The sequence below is a fragment of the Rhinopithecus bieti genome, unplaced genomic scaffold (genome assembly GCF_001698545.2).
Source record: "Rhinopithecus bieti isolate Rb0 unplaced genomic scaffold, ASM169854v2 scaffold_22522, whole genome shotgun sequence".
Lineage (NCBI taxonomy): Eukaryota > Metazoa > Chordata > Mammalia > Primates > Cercopithecidae > Rhinopithecus > Rhinopithecus bieti.
Genome location: NW_016811454.1, coordinates 2,464,217 through 2,477,438, shown reverse-complemented (window position 1 = coordinate 2,477,438; position 13,222 = coordinate 2,464,217). Strand labels below are relative to the sequence as shown.

General features: G+C 36.0%; 1 protein-coding gene across 3 annotated transcripts in view; it reads left to right on the top strand.

Annotated features, from left to right (window-relative positions):
• Positions 1-13,222, top strand: part of PARD3B (par-3 family cell polarity regulator beta) — a 1,116,980-nt gene that overhangs the window by 565,292 nt on the left and 538,466 nt on the right. For all 3 annotated transcript variants that reach the window (XM_017893929.1, XM_017893928.1, XM_017893931.1), the window contains one exon: positions 8,226-8,311. In XM_017893929.1, the coding sequence (XP_017749418.1) occupies positions 8,226-8,311 (86 nt within the window). The remainder of the gene's footprint in view (positions 1-8,225; positions 8,312-13,222) is intronic.

Genomic DNA, 13,222 nt, shown 5'->3' with positions numbered 1-13,222 from the left:
TTTTTTTTTTTTTTTTTTAGTAGAGACGGGGTTTCACCGTGTTAGCCATGTGTATCACGAGGTCAGGAGATCTAGAAATCTTAACAATGAACTCAACTTTGCTGATTATTAGCAATGAGAAGAAGAAAAAATATCCAAGGAAAGATCATAGAAAAATAAAAAAGAAATAGGGGTATAGAGGGAAGGTTTTGATTTTCTTTCGAGTATACTTCATACCATAGATTTGTTCCTCAAAAGTTGTGTAAAAATTAGTATGTTAAGAAAGTATAAAAGTGTATCTACTCTGAGAGTGCTTCTCAAGGGAAGCTCTCCAAGAAAACATTTAGTCAAATGAATACCTCTTAATTGATCTGTTGGGGAATTTTTATATGTATGTTTATTCAGTTGGAGTTTGCCTGCCTTACTATTTGGTGCATTATGACATTTTACGCTTGGAGTGGACTTTAAAAATCTTCTTATCCCCAGTGTGAAGAAATGAGAAGTGAAGGTCAGAAGATGATGTGTCTGGTCACCGGGCAAAGCAGTGATAGAACTTATATTAGAATCTGTGTCTCTTTTGTGTTAGACCAGAATTCAGCTACTGTATCTTGATCTTTACTCATTTTAAATTAATTTTTTTAAACCTATGAAAACCGTTCAGCATCTCTTCCAGACACACCGGATGAAGAGAAGGTGTGGCCAACCCTGATTATATTGATTATCAATGGGATTTAGCCTCTGTAGCACATAATCCACAACTGCGTAATCTCTGTAGAAACAGTCCATTGAAAGTTGTAGACCTTTAGTACATTTTACAAAGTTCAGAACTGTTTACGCTGAGTCCGGTTTTATCCCATATGCATTCAGGTAATTTATCCATATGGCTTAGTGTGTGTTTGTGAATGAGCATGAGCACCCTATGTGCGTGCTCTCTATAAGCTGAGGATTTCAGCTAGTCATTCAATGTTAATGATTTTACCTGCTCCCAGGATTAGCATGGGACTAGTTAGTAGAATATTTATGATCTAATTAATTATGTTCCATAAAAGGTTTTTTTATTTTAAAGATGCAATTATTAGAGCATAATCTCTAGAATAATGAAAAACTTGATAGTCTTTCATATAAATAATTTCTCTGAATGTTTCATAATATGGTATCTTTTCCTTACCCTCTTTGCCTGAAATCAACAACTAAGAGACATTACAAGGTAAATACAGTTAACGTGCTTGCTTTCAAAGCTAACTCTTAGGAAATGGGGGTCCCAAGAAATTTTGGTTCTTTCTTTGACCTTCAGTTTCTTCTTCGACAAGATATTAATCTTTTTGTCTTCCATATGTTCAAGTATGAAATTGGAATAGGAATGCCAAGAAATCTGCTAGATTGTTGTGGCTATACATCTAGTTATATGTGAAATAGTTTGAGATCTTTGAAAGAAAGGTAAAGTGTATATAAGACATTATTATAGGTTTTTGTTGCTGTCATTATAAAAGAATCCATAACATAAGTAATAAGGTCAGCATTCTCTAAGTCAGCAAGTATTTATTGTGGTGCACAGAAAGAACACTGAACTGAGTATCAAGAATCCTAGGTTCTGGCTTTGTCACTAACACAACATATAAAAAGAGACCAGTCATTTCAGCTTTCTGCATCTGAGTTTCCTTTGCTGTAAAGTGGGTGAACTGGCTTCGCTCGTCAACACTATCCTTCCTGGCTTAGTTAATATTTTTTAGGATTTTTCCTGAGTCTCAGATCTGTACTAGTTACTTTAAGGCAGTGGTTTTTGAAGTGTTGTTCCTGGACTAGCACCATCAGAAACTTGTAGACCCTCTGGCCTCACCCTAGACCTACTGCAGCAAAATTTCAGGCATTGGGTGCAGGGCCCAGCAATCTGGGTTTTCACAAGACTCCAGGTAATTCTTCTGATCCGTGTTAAAGTTGGAGAAGCACTGGTAGAATAGACATAAAAATGAATAAAACACAGTTCTTCTTAAGCAGTTTTTAATTTAGCACTTTTATATATCTAATTGTCATGCCAATTTTAGCTATGTAGGTATAAAATCTAGTGGTGTGTGTGTGTGTATGTGTGTGTGTGTGTGTGTGTGTGTGTAGTAAATTATAGGCATATTAATTGCTAGGACTGAAACATTTAGGGATGGTATCTTTGAAGTCAGCTGAGAGATTTCCAATGGCAAGGCATTGCCAAAGGCATAAAAGTATATATGAAGTTTGAAAATAACACTGTTTAACAGTCACATGTTAATTTCACGTGTGCTTATCAAATGCAGTTTGTTTTACTTTAGCACAGATATTTTTGTTCTGAAAAGTAAAAACAAATATTCTGGAATTATGCCCAGAATTTTAATTTTAAAATTTACATTATGATTTTTATGTATGAGCACCAGGCACATAACCTGATGTTCAGATCCTCTCTGTGTAATGTTTCTATTACTCTCATTCTAACATTCATATGCAATTTCAAAAGAAACTTGTAGTTGACTTTTCAGAATGCAAATCTTGTTTTGAAATGCACCTGAGTTTTTGAAACATAATTCAGTTGCAGTTAAATTTTATGGGCAGGTGGTTTTCAATATAGCTAAAATTCACTGAGGGGGGAAAATCATGGCCATATATGATCGCCTGTAAGTCAGAGGGAGATACCTATTGATAGACAGGACTGCTATTTCAGTTCTCATCTGAGAAATGAAAAATTGAGCAATAAAACTACTTTTAATTTCGTTTTGTAGCTACAGTAGACCAGGGAAATTTAGTGAGAACTTGGGAATGCATCGAGCATTTTCTTCCAAAAAAAGTATCAAGAGTGTTAAGTTTCTTTGGACATGTATAACCTAGTGGTGCTTCATAATGAATACACGTTCTTGTATGAGATCAGTGACTGGTACTAACTGTGAAATATGAAATGATAGCCTGGCGCTGATACCATGATTACCCCTGGAGAGACTGTTGCCCCTCTTGGTGCCTGGCCCCTTTCATCCAGCCTGTGAACACTTGCAGTTGTTAGCACTAGTGCTAACCAAATGTAAACACCTTTACTTTCCAGCTGTTGCTAATTGGTTTGGGAATAATTATGGGAGTGTTGATTTTAAAGCTAAAAATAGTGCGGTGATGTTTAAATCCAACTCATTTTGGCTGTCAGAAATGCTCCTGTGATCCTGAAAGTGTTGCTAAAAACGTTTGCTTTAAAAAAAAATGTAGTAATTAAACTTGTCTGTTGTGAGAGCCACATATATCTGCCTGCTGCCTGCTCTGATGAAAGTGGTAAAGGGCAAACTTTTTAAAGGTCTCTGACCAGTTGACAGGACACAATCTCCTGCTGAACTTTATTTTAGAGAGTAAAGCCTTGTCATTTGAGCAAAAGAGGAGACAAAATAAATTTTGAAATAGCTCTATGCGTTCTATATCATACAGCTGATTATATGCTTCTGTGTTAACATTAAAAATAGAAATTGTAATAATTATATTAATAAATTAATTATAGCGCCTCCAAACTGTTATGTTTTCTAGAGGCAAGTTTGAGGGTTTGAAATTACATAACTAATATTTCTCAAATCTAAAGCTGAAGAAATATGGTAGCTGTTTGGCATCAATTGTTTATTCCTCTGGTTCTTCATAATCAGGGTTGTTTTTGTACCTTTCCTTCTAAATTTAAAAGTCATCTTACAGATTTTTTTCAAAGTCATTTAAATAAGCAATGAGGAAAAGCATATTTTCATCTTGAGATACGTGCAATTTCATGACTCTTCATTTTACCATATAATTTAGTGAAGGAAAAGCTTAAGTATTCTTAATTTATTGTTTGTCAATTATTTTGTAATTTTTGGAAAAAATGATTTTATGTACCTGTTAAGAGGTAAACTGCTTTTGTCGATAAGTATTGAAGTACTGCACAGTTACAGTGTTGCTGAAGTCAATTTGAAATTGGCTTTATGTCCTTATAGGATGCCCTAAACATCTGTCTGCCTGTCCCATCTTCAGAGAATATCAAAGAATTTTGTTAGTGCAGTATGTGGAAATGATCTTGGCAAGTGACAAACACTGCTCATTAGTTGAGGTGATAAACTATAGTTACTACACCTTTTTGATGGCTATGGCAAGGGAAGTGTTTTTGATGTTATCTTAATAATAGGAGATGTAAGTCTGTGAATGTGTATTCTTTTTCAAGTCTGTAGTTATTGACATGATTTCTCCAAATGTGTAGTCAGTTCAGAATTACCCTTGAGCAGATTATGACATTGTAATTGGCCCAATATTACTTTCAAATTGTAATTGACATTTCCGTATACTCAGAGCATTAAGTATGTTGTTGATATGGAAAGAACCTTTACTTGCTATCTAACTGGAACTAGATGAAAAATTCATTTTTTAGCCTTGCATAATGTTGATTTGAGCCAGAAAATATGTTATTTTTCTACCTTGTTTAGGGATCAACAAGAAAGTTCCATTTAGAGTATGGTGCAGAGGCAACAATAATTATATACAACTTTATAGCAAATATCAGTTTTTTTCTTTGATACCCTGAGGATACATCCCACAAAGAATTATAAAACTAAAAAGAATATTTATTTTAATTAACTGTCACTGTTAACTGTTCATGAATTGAGAGACTTTATGATGCTTAGATGGTGATACCCTCCAAATTGATCTTTATATTCAATGCGATACCTAGCAAAACCCAACTGGTTTTTTTTTTTTTTTGCAGATATTAACAAACTGATTCTAAAATTAATATGGAAATGCAAGAGACCCACCATAGCCAAAACAATCTTGAAAATAAGAATGAATTTGGAAGAATCACACATCCTGATTTCAAAATTTAGTACAAAACTACAATAATTGACCGTGTCATACTGACATAAGAATAGACATATATAGATCAATGAATGAAGTACAATTGAGGATCCAGAAATATACCCTTATGTTTTTGGAAAATTCATTTTCTATAAGGGTGTCAAGACAATTCAATGAATAAAAAACAGTCTTTTCAATGAATGATACTAGCACAACTAGATATCTACATACAAAGAATGAATTTGAGCTCCTTCCTCACACAATGTGCATCAATTAACTCAAAATGATAATAGACCTAAATGTAAGAGCCAACACTGTGTAAGATTCTTAGAATAAAACAAAGGTGTGAACCTTTGTGACCTTGTATTAGGCAATGTTTCTTAGATACAACACCAAAAAACACAAGCAACAAAAGAAAAGATAAATAAATTGGACTTGGTTAAAATAAAAAACTTTTGTGCTTTAAAGGACACATGAAGAAAGTGAAGACAACCCAAAGAACAGAAAAACATATTTGCAAATCATATATTGGATAAGAAATTTGTAAATAGAATATTTAAAGAACTCTTTACAGGTCAATAATAAAAAGACATACAGTTAGACATTTCTCCAAAGAAGAAACACAAATGGCCAATAATCACAGGGAAAGAAGCTCCACATCATTAATCATTACAGAAATGCAAATCAAAACTACAATGACATATCACTTTATACCCATGAGGATGAATAAAATAAATTAAAAATAAAAATAAGTTGTGGCAAGTCTATGGAGATATTAAAACCCTCATGTATTACTGGTAAGAATCATGGCAAATTATTCAGACGTGGGAAATAGTGCAGCAGTTCCTCAAAATGTTAAACATAGAGTTACCATATGACCAACAATTCCACTCCACAGTGTACGCCTAAGAGAACTGAAAGCATATGTTCACATGAGAACTTGTACCCAAATGTTCATAGCAACATTATTCATAATAGGCAAGAGTGGAAACAGCCCAAATGCTCACCAGCTGATGAATGGATAAACTAAATGTGGTATATCCATAAAGTGGAATATTGTTGGGCCATAAAATGGAATAAAATACTGATATATGCTACAACATGGATGAGCTTTTGAAAACATTATTATTCTACGTGAAAGAAGCCACATGTCTTATGATTCTGTCTATATGAAATGTCTAAAATAGGCAACTCCTTTAAGACAGAAATTAGATTAATGATTGACAGGGCCTGTTGGGGAAAGGTAGGATGAGGAATGGCTGCTAATGGGTTTGGGGTTTCTTTTTGGGGTGATAAACATGTTCTAACGTTAGATGGTGGTGATTACAAAACTCTGAATATATTGAAAACCACTTGATTGTACTCTTTAAAATGGTGACTCTTATGTAAATTACATATCAATAAAGCTGTTGTAAGAAATAAAAATCCTCTTAAAGCAATCCTTTAGATGATCATAGCTGCAGCCCCACAGACATGGGGCTGCAAACTTACCAGAGACCCAACTCTAGATCTGCCCAGCTAAGCTACTTCTGAATCTCTGATTCACAGAAACTATGAGAGATAATAAAGGTTTATTTTTTTAATGTAATAAGTTGTGGAATAATTTATTATTATACAACATTAAAAAATTAATACAATGTACTCTTGGTGTTATGTGCTTGATATATAGAGAACCAGATACAAATTCATTCCTGTGTAAGAGAAACAGATAAGAAAGTTAATGATTTTGGCAAAAATGAGGTCATCAAATATCCTGACATGCATGATAATCACAGGTTCCACTATTATGTTAAATTATCTCCCTAAGTATTTTTGTAACCTGCTCAACCCTGTCTCCTTTATCTGTAAGCATATATCAAGCCCTTCCTTCATAATAATATGAATATTTGAAAGCATTCAAAAACATTCATCTTTTAAAATTTGGTACCTTAAACCATGAAGTGTTTTTCAGCCTTATGGAAATTCTTTCTTATCTAAGTGAAAAGGAGAAAATTAATTTTTAAAAAGTCTAGTGTAGGCCAAGTCTTTCACAAAACTACCAACCCCTGCATGAAATGTTGCCACTCAATCTAAAAGTGAGAGACATTTTTTTTTTAACTCAGTTCACTACAACAAAGTCCTTCTGTTGCGGTTATGTGTTACTTTCCTTAAGATAATAACCTCCTGGGTGCGGTGGCTCACGCCTGTAATCCCAGCACTTGGGAGGCCAAGATGACCAGATCACGAGGTCAGGAGATCGAGACCATCTTGGCTGATATGGTGAAGCCCCATCTCTACTAAAAATACGGAAACAAAATTAGCCGGCCGTGGTGGCGGGCGCCTGTAGTCCCAGCCACTCAGGAGGCTGAGGCAGGAGAATGGCGTGAACCCGGGAGGCGGAGCTTGCAGTGAGCCGAGATCGCACCACTGCACTCCAGCCTGGGCAACAGAGCAAGACTCCGTCTCAAAAAAAAAAAAGAAAAAAAAAGATAATAACCTAATATACTCATGTCCAGCCTCTTAAGCTCGTATGTTGTCTTCCTTACTCTGTTGCAATAATGCATTTGGATGCATAAATGCTGTTTGTAAGTGTGGATTTTTGATAAGTCTTTCTGTATCTGGTTTGTTGCTTTGGTGAAACCAGAGTCCATGTCTAACAATACTTTTTTGTGACTCCACTTATGAAGAGAGGGGTATCCACATCATTCCCTGTTAGAGAACAGCTCTGAGGCCTAATGTCTTCCGTAAGGAAGCAGCAGCATCAGGCATGCTTTCTAGAATCCATCCTCTCCTCTGCTTCTCTGGGTAACATCCAATACAACTTTGCCACTGCCCTGGAGTACAGGGCCTCTCTGACCCTCTAACCTTTCTGTAGTGGGAGCCTGGTTACAATTTTAGAAATTAAATGGGCAATTTGAATCTCTCTCTGAAGATTATCCTCAGAATCAAATTTCATGACAAAGTAAGAATTCTGGATTTCTTCTTCCTGCAGTGTTTCTGCCTGACTTTGACAGAGGTGACTTTGCCAAGCAGTGTTTTTTCATGGATTTTGCTTTTTTTATATTTAATGTTGTGGGGGCAAGCAAGTACGTACCTTAAGGCTAATACATCACCATCTGTCACCAGAGCCTCCCCTTCGGTATTCTTTTTGTTCCTGGTTTAAAACACTCAATCCCAAAAGCCTATGGCTGAGTAGCAAGAAGCTAAATGAAGTATTCCAAAGCTCTTAACATACTGCCTTGTATACATGACGCATTTGAGCATTTCAGAAACCAAACAGGAGAGAAAAGAACATTGAAAGCACCGAAAAGATTAACACCTGCTTCCAGTTTTCAAAGAAATTAGAGCATACTGTATATATCCAGCATAAAGCCGTTTACTATCCCATATTGAGATATTTTATTCAAATTTTCAATTCAATATGCATAGCATCACCTGCTTATAACTTTGTTTCACTATAGGATTCCACGCAGAACTTGGAAGAGAGAGAAGTTATGAATGGTGTACAGACAGAACTAACATCACCAAAAACTAAGGATACATTGAGGTATTCTCTTATGCAAATAAGAATATCTGATTTCAATTTGATATGTTTTTTTAATAGTTTATAATTGTTCTTTACAAGAAAGATCAGGATAAATAGAATCATGGAGAGAGAGAGAGAGATAGGAGATATATATATATATAGGATATATATATAGAGAGAGAATATGTATATATTCTTTAGTTAAAAATGTTTATGAATATGTGTGTAATTTGGTTATCAAAACGGACTTTTCACATGAGTTTTATCACCTTTTGTAGGTTAAAGAACTGCAATTCAGAGCAATTAAGTGACAACTACAGACTTAATTGACACCCACCACTCTTGTCTACAAAGCCACTGTTTCAAACATTCCTATTGCATGTACATCCCCTGATGCCTTGGTGTTTTATTTCTTGCTACCTGACTAAGGCTAGGAAACTTCTCGTATAAAAGTGCAGCTAAAATCAGTTTTATATCAAATTCAGAAAGTAGAGTGAGTGCAATTCCCAGCACTTTAAGACCCTGGAGTGGGAAAGGATGATAACAATCTTAACGTCATTGAATGTATGAGGGAAAGCTTGGAGGTTACAGCTCTAAGACAGGACATTGATTCTAGCCGGTATGAGATGAAAAAACAGTTAAAGTGAAATTAGGAAGCCAATTCTGGCTGAATTACATGGTCCATATGCTCCTGGGGCAGGGAGAATCTCATATCCCACAGGGCTTGGCCCGTGCATAGGACTTTGGGCACACATCCACATAGAAGCTAAGTAAATTATTCGTAGTCTATCTCAAAATGTCTTGAAACTGTTTAATTTCTATAATCATTGCTCAAGCCTTTGTTATCCCTCAGCTACACTATTATAATAACCTACTAACTTCTCTGTCAAATATCAGTTTCTCCTTATTCTAATCATTCCCACATATTACTGTTGGATAAAATTTTTTAAACCACAGAATTTATCAAACCATCCCTTAGTTCCAAACCTTTTGGATTTAGATAAGTCCTGGGTTTGAGCACTAGCTCTGCTACTTACTACCTGTGTAATCTTGGACTAATTACATTACTTCTTTAATATGTATCTTCATAGGCAAATTGATATCATCATCACATAGATTATTGTGAAGATTAAATGAGATACAGTACGGACAACTGACTTAGCACAATGCTAAATGAAAGGCTGGAGAAACATTAATTTCTATTGCCATTATCATTGTCATTTTTACACAGATTGTAGTTTATTGTAACTATTTCTCATTCTCCCAAGCAAGACTGTGAATCCTCCAAAGGATTCCTGACACCTAATTCAGGTCTTGGAATATAATAGGGACATACTTGTTGAGTGAATGACTGAATGGATACAACACATTGCTCCGTAAGTCATAAGCAAAACTGTTAACTGCTCACTCATTATTAACACAAACATCTTTAAAGAAAAATAACATTTAAAAGACATTCTCCAAATAGTTTTACAATATGCATCTCTTATGAAGCACCATTCAACTTATTTTGATCTTAAAAGACAATGAAGCAAGAGGTTTGGTGGTTTTTTAAGAAAATTACACTTTGACTTCTTTTTAAATAGCAAGCAATATGTACAAAAGACCTTCACCTCATCCCTAATTCCTATCTCGTTTCTGACTCTGCGTTCTCTCTCCACTCCTACTTCCCCAAATAAGCCTTCTTCCAGACTTACCTTTTATTTCGTGCTTAACACTGTCAGCCTGTTTTAGCCTATCCTTTCCTGTGTCCAGGATGTCTATTCATTGGTCAAACTGTTTGCAGAGGCCATCTCAAAATATATGAGACATTTCCCCATGTTTTAATGCTTTATTCCTGTAGTTATTGCTCAAGCCTCTATTATTCTATTACTTGCAGTTAGATTATTCCAATAATTTAGTAATTCCTGCCTCAAGTACCAATCTCTCCCTTGTGGTTCCCTTTTCCAATTGGTCTCACATATCACTGCATAAATATTTCTAAACCATAGCACTTACCACACTTTTCCCTAATTCTAGAACCTGTAGTGACTTAATTTTCTGCAAATTAAGTATAAATTTGCTAGCCAGAAATTTAACACACCACTCCGAGATTTGATCTCAAGCTAATGGTTTAATCTGTCTCCTATACATAGCACCTTTCTTTCTTTCCCTCTCTTTTTCTCCCTCCTTCTTCCTCCTCCTTATTCTTGTCTCTCCCATCTTCCTCCCTCCCTACCTCTCTCTAATATTACAACCAATTGTTACGCTCACAAACTATCCACATTCAATATCTCCGTGCAGTTGACTTTCTCTCCTGTGCATGCCTGCTCCATCCCCTCAACTACCTTTTCTGATGGAAGACCCATTTGTCCTTCTTCAGGAATAGATTCCTAATCCAAGCTTCCCTTCCTAATCCTGTACCCTCCTCCTCTGTGAAACACATAACAAGGTGCCTCCACTTTGAAACTGCACCTTGGTTAAGCAGTTAAGAACTCTGCTCTGGGGTGCAGTAAATCCCTATTTGAGTCTTGACTCTATAGAAATGGCACGCTGTTGGACAAATTATTAAACTCTCTAAGCCTAAGTTTATTTCTAAAATGGATGTGATATAAATATTTACTTTATAGATTTAATATCAGTACATGATATAATGTCCAGAAGAAGGTTAGTACACTGCCTCCCAAGTAATAGCATGCGTTCACTGAGAGTTTACTACTGTGACCCATTGCTTTCTATTCTTCTTTGTTACCTGTCTCAACCCTCCCCTTAGATTATAAACTCCTCAAGCATTGGTCTTTGTTTTTTCCTTGTGGAACTTCCCCAGTGAAACAACTCAATTAATATTTGTTGAATTCAAGTGAAGTAAGTGGATCTCATCACCAACAACAAAGTCCTTGATAGATTTTTACTCGTACATTTGCATCCTCAAGACGTTTTGCCGTCAAGTAGAGTTCAAGGTTATCCTCAGACTCCTTCTGGAGGTTTCCCTCTGTAGTCCGCCTCTCATACCATTGTGTGCCACAGATCTGAGAATCCACCCTTCCAGAAAATCAGCTAACACCCACCCAGGTGCTGCAGTCCTTTGTCTTCTCTCTGCATGTCAGCAGTCTGATTGCAAATAAAACATGTTCCTCAATCCTGCAGTATTTAAGGCTTTTTAAAGAAAGTCTTACTGAGGAAATCAATAGAAAAAAATGGATTATTCTCTTTTAGCCTGTAAGCTTGTTTCCTTAGAAAGTTCTAACAATCATACTAATAGCAGGTAGTTATTGAACGCTTTGTAAATGCCAGATGTGGTATGTGTAACATATATGTGTTATGATCTTTATTTTTCCTATTAAAGCCAACAACTCTAATAGGGAAATAACTAATCTTTTTTTTTTTTTTTTTTTGAGATGAAGTTTTGCTCTTTCACCCAGGCTGGGGCGAAGTGGTGTGATCTCAGCTCACTGCAACCTCTGCCCCCTGGGTTCAAGTGATTCTCGTGCCTCAGCCTCCCAAGTAGCTGGGATTACAAGTGTGTGCCACCACACCCGGCTAATTTTTGTATTTGTAGTAGAGATAGGGTTTCTCCATGGTGGCCAGGCTGCTCTCGAACTTCTGACCTCAAGTGATCTGCCCACCTCAGCCTCCCAAAGTGCTGGGATTACAGACGTGAATCAATACGCCTGGCCAGGAATTACCTAATCTTAATGTTCTCTGTGTGCAAATGAGGAAACTGAGGCACCGGCTCTTAATTAAAATAATTTACTCAGACTCCTGACTCAAAAGTTACCACTGGGATACACTTTCTCTGTAATTACGCATGTGAATCATGATTTTCTTCTGAAATAAAGTACCTCCCCCTCCTCATCCTCAATCTTATCTCTTCCATACCTCAAAAAGTGACCTGCCATGGAGTTTAATAATCTTAGTGTTAAAAATGCTGTCCATTTGCCTTGTGTAAAGAAATGAGACTTACAAACATCTGCAACTTCTGTTGTATATTTTTCCTTCAGGCTTGAAGTCTTTCTTCTGGATGGAAACCAAATAAAGCCTTTTGCTTATAGCTCTAGCAGAGTTGCCATTCATAATGACAGTCTCATTTTTAGACCACTGATTCTGCAGTTTCACTCATAGTTTTGTCTAAATCTCAGATTGGTAGCAGCTGGTTACAGTTTTATCAATTACATCTTAGAGCATTTTGCTAGTTTAATACTAGTTAAACTAATGCTTTATAACTATCTGCTTATTTTAGTATGTCTTAGAAAGTTGTATAAAGATAGCTATTTTGATCTTAGTAAAATTCTCCCACTTTTCATCTATGTGTAACCAAAATATTTTTCTTTTATCCCACACAGTTTATTTTCTTTTCTTTTTTTATAAATGGTTGTCAACCGCGTTTTCTTTCCACTGCCAGAATACCCTTTCCACCTCACTTTCTGTATTTTCCATTTTATTTTATTTTATTTTATTTTTTATTATACTTTAAGTTCTAGGGTACATGAGTACAATGTGTAGGTTTGTTACATACGTATACATGTGCCCTGTTGGTGTGCTGCACCCATTAACTCGTCATTTACATTAGGTATATCTCCTCCCCTCTCCCCCCTCCCCACAACAGGACCCAGTGTGTGATGTTCCCCTTCCTGTGTCCAAGTGATCTCATTCAGTTCCCACCTATAAGTCAGAACATGTGGTATTTGGTTTTCTGTTCCTGTGATAGTCTGCTGAGAATAATGGTTTCCAGCTACATCCATGTCCCTACAAAGGACACAAACTCATCCTTTTTTATGACTGCATAGTATTCCATGGTGTATATGTGCCACATTTTCTTAATCCAGTCTGTCACTGATGGACATTTGGGTTGATTCCAAGTCTTTGCTATTGTGAATAGTGCCGCAATAAACATACGTGTGCATGTGTCTTTATAGAAGCATGATTTATAATCCTTTGGGTATATACCCAGTA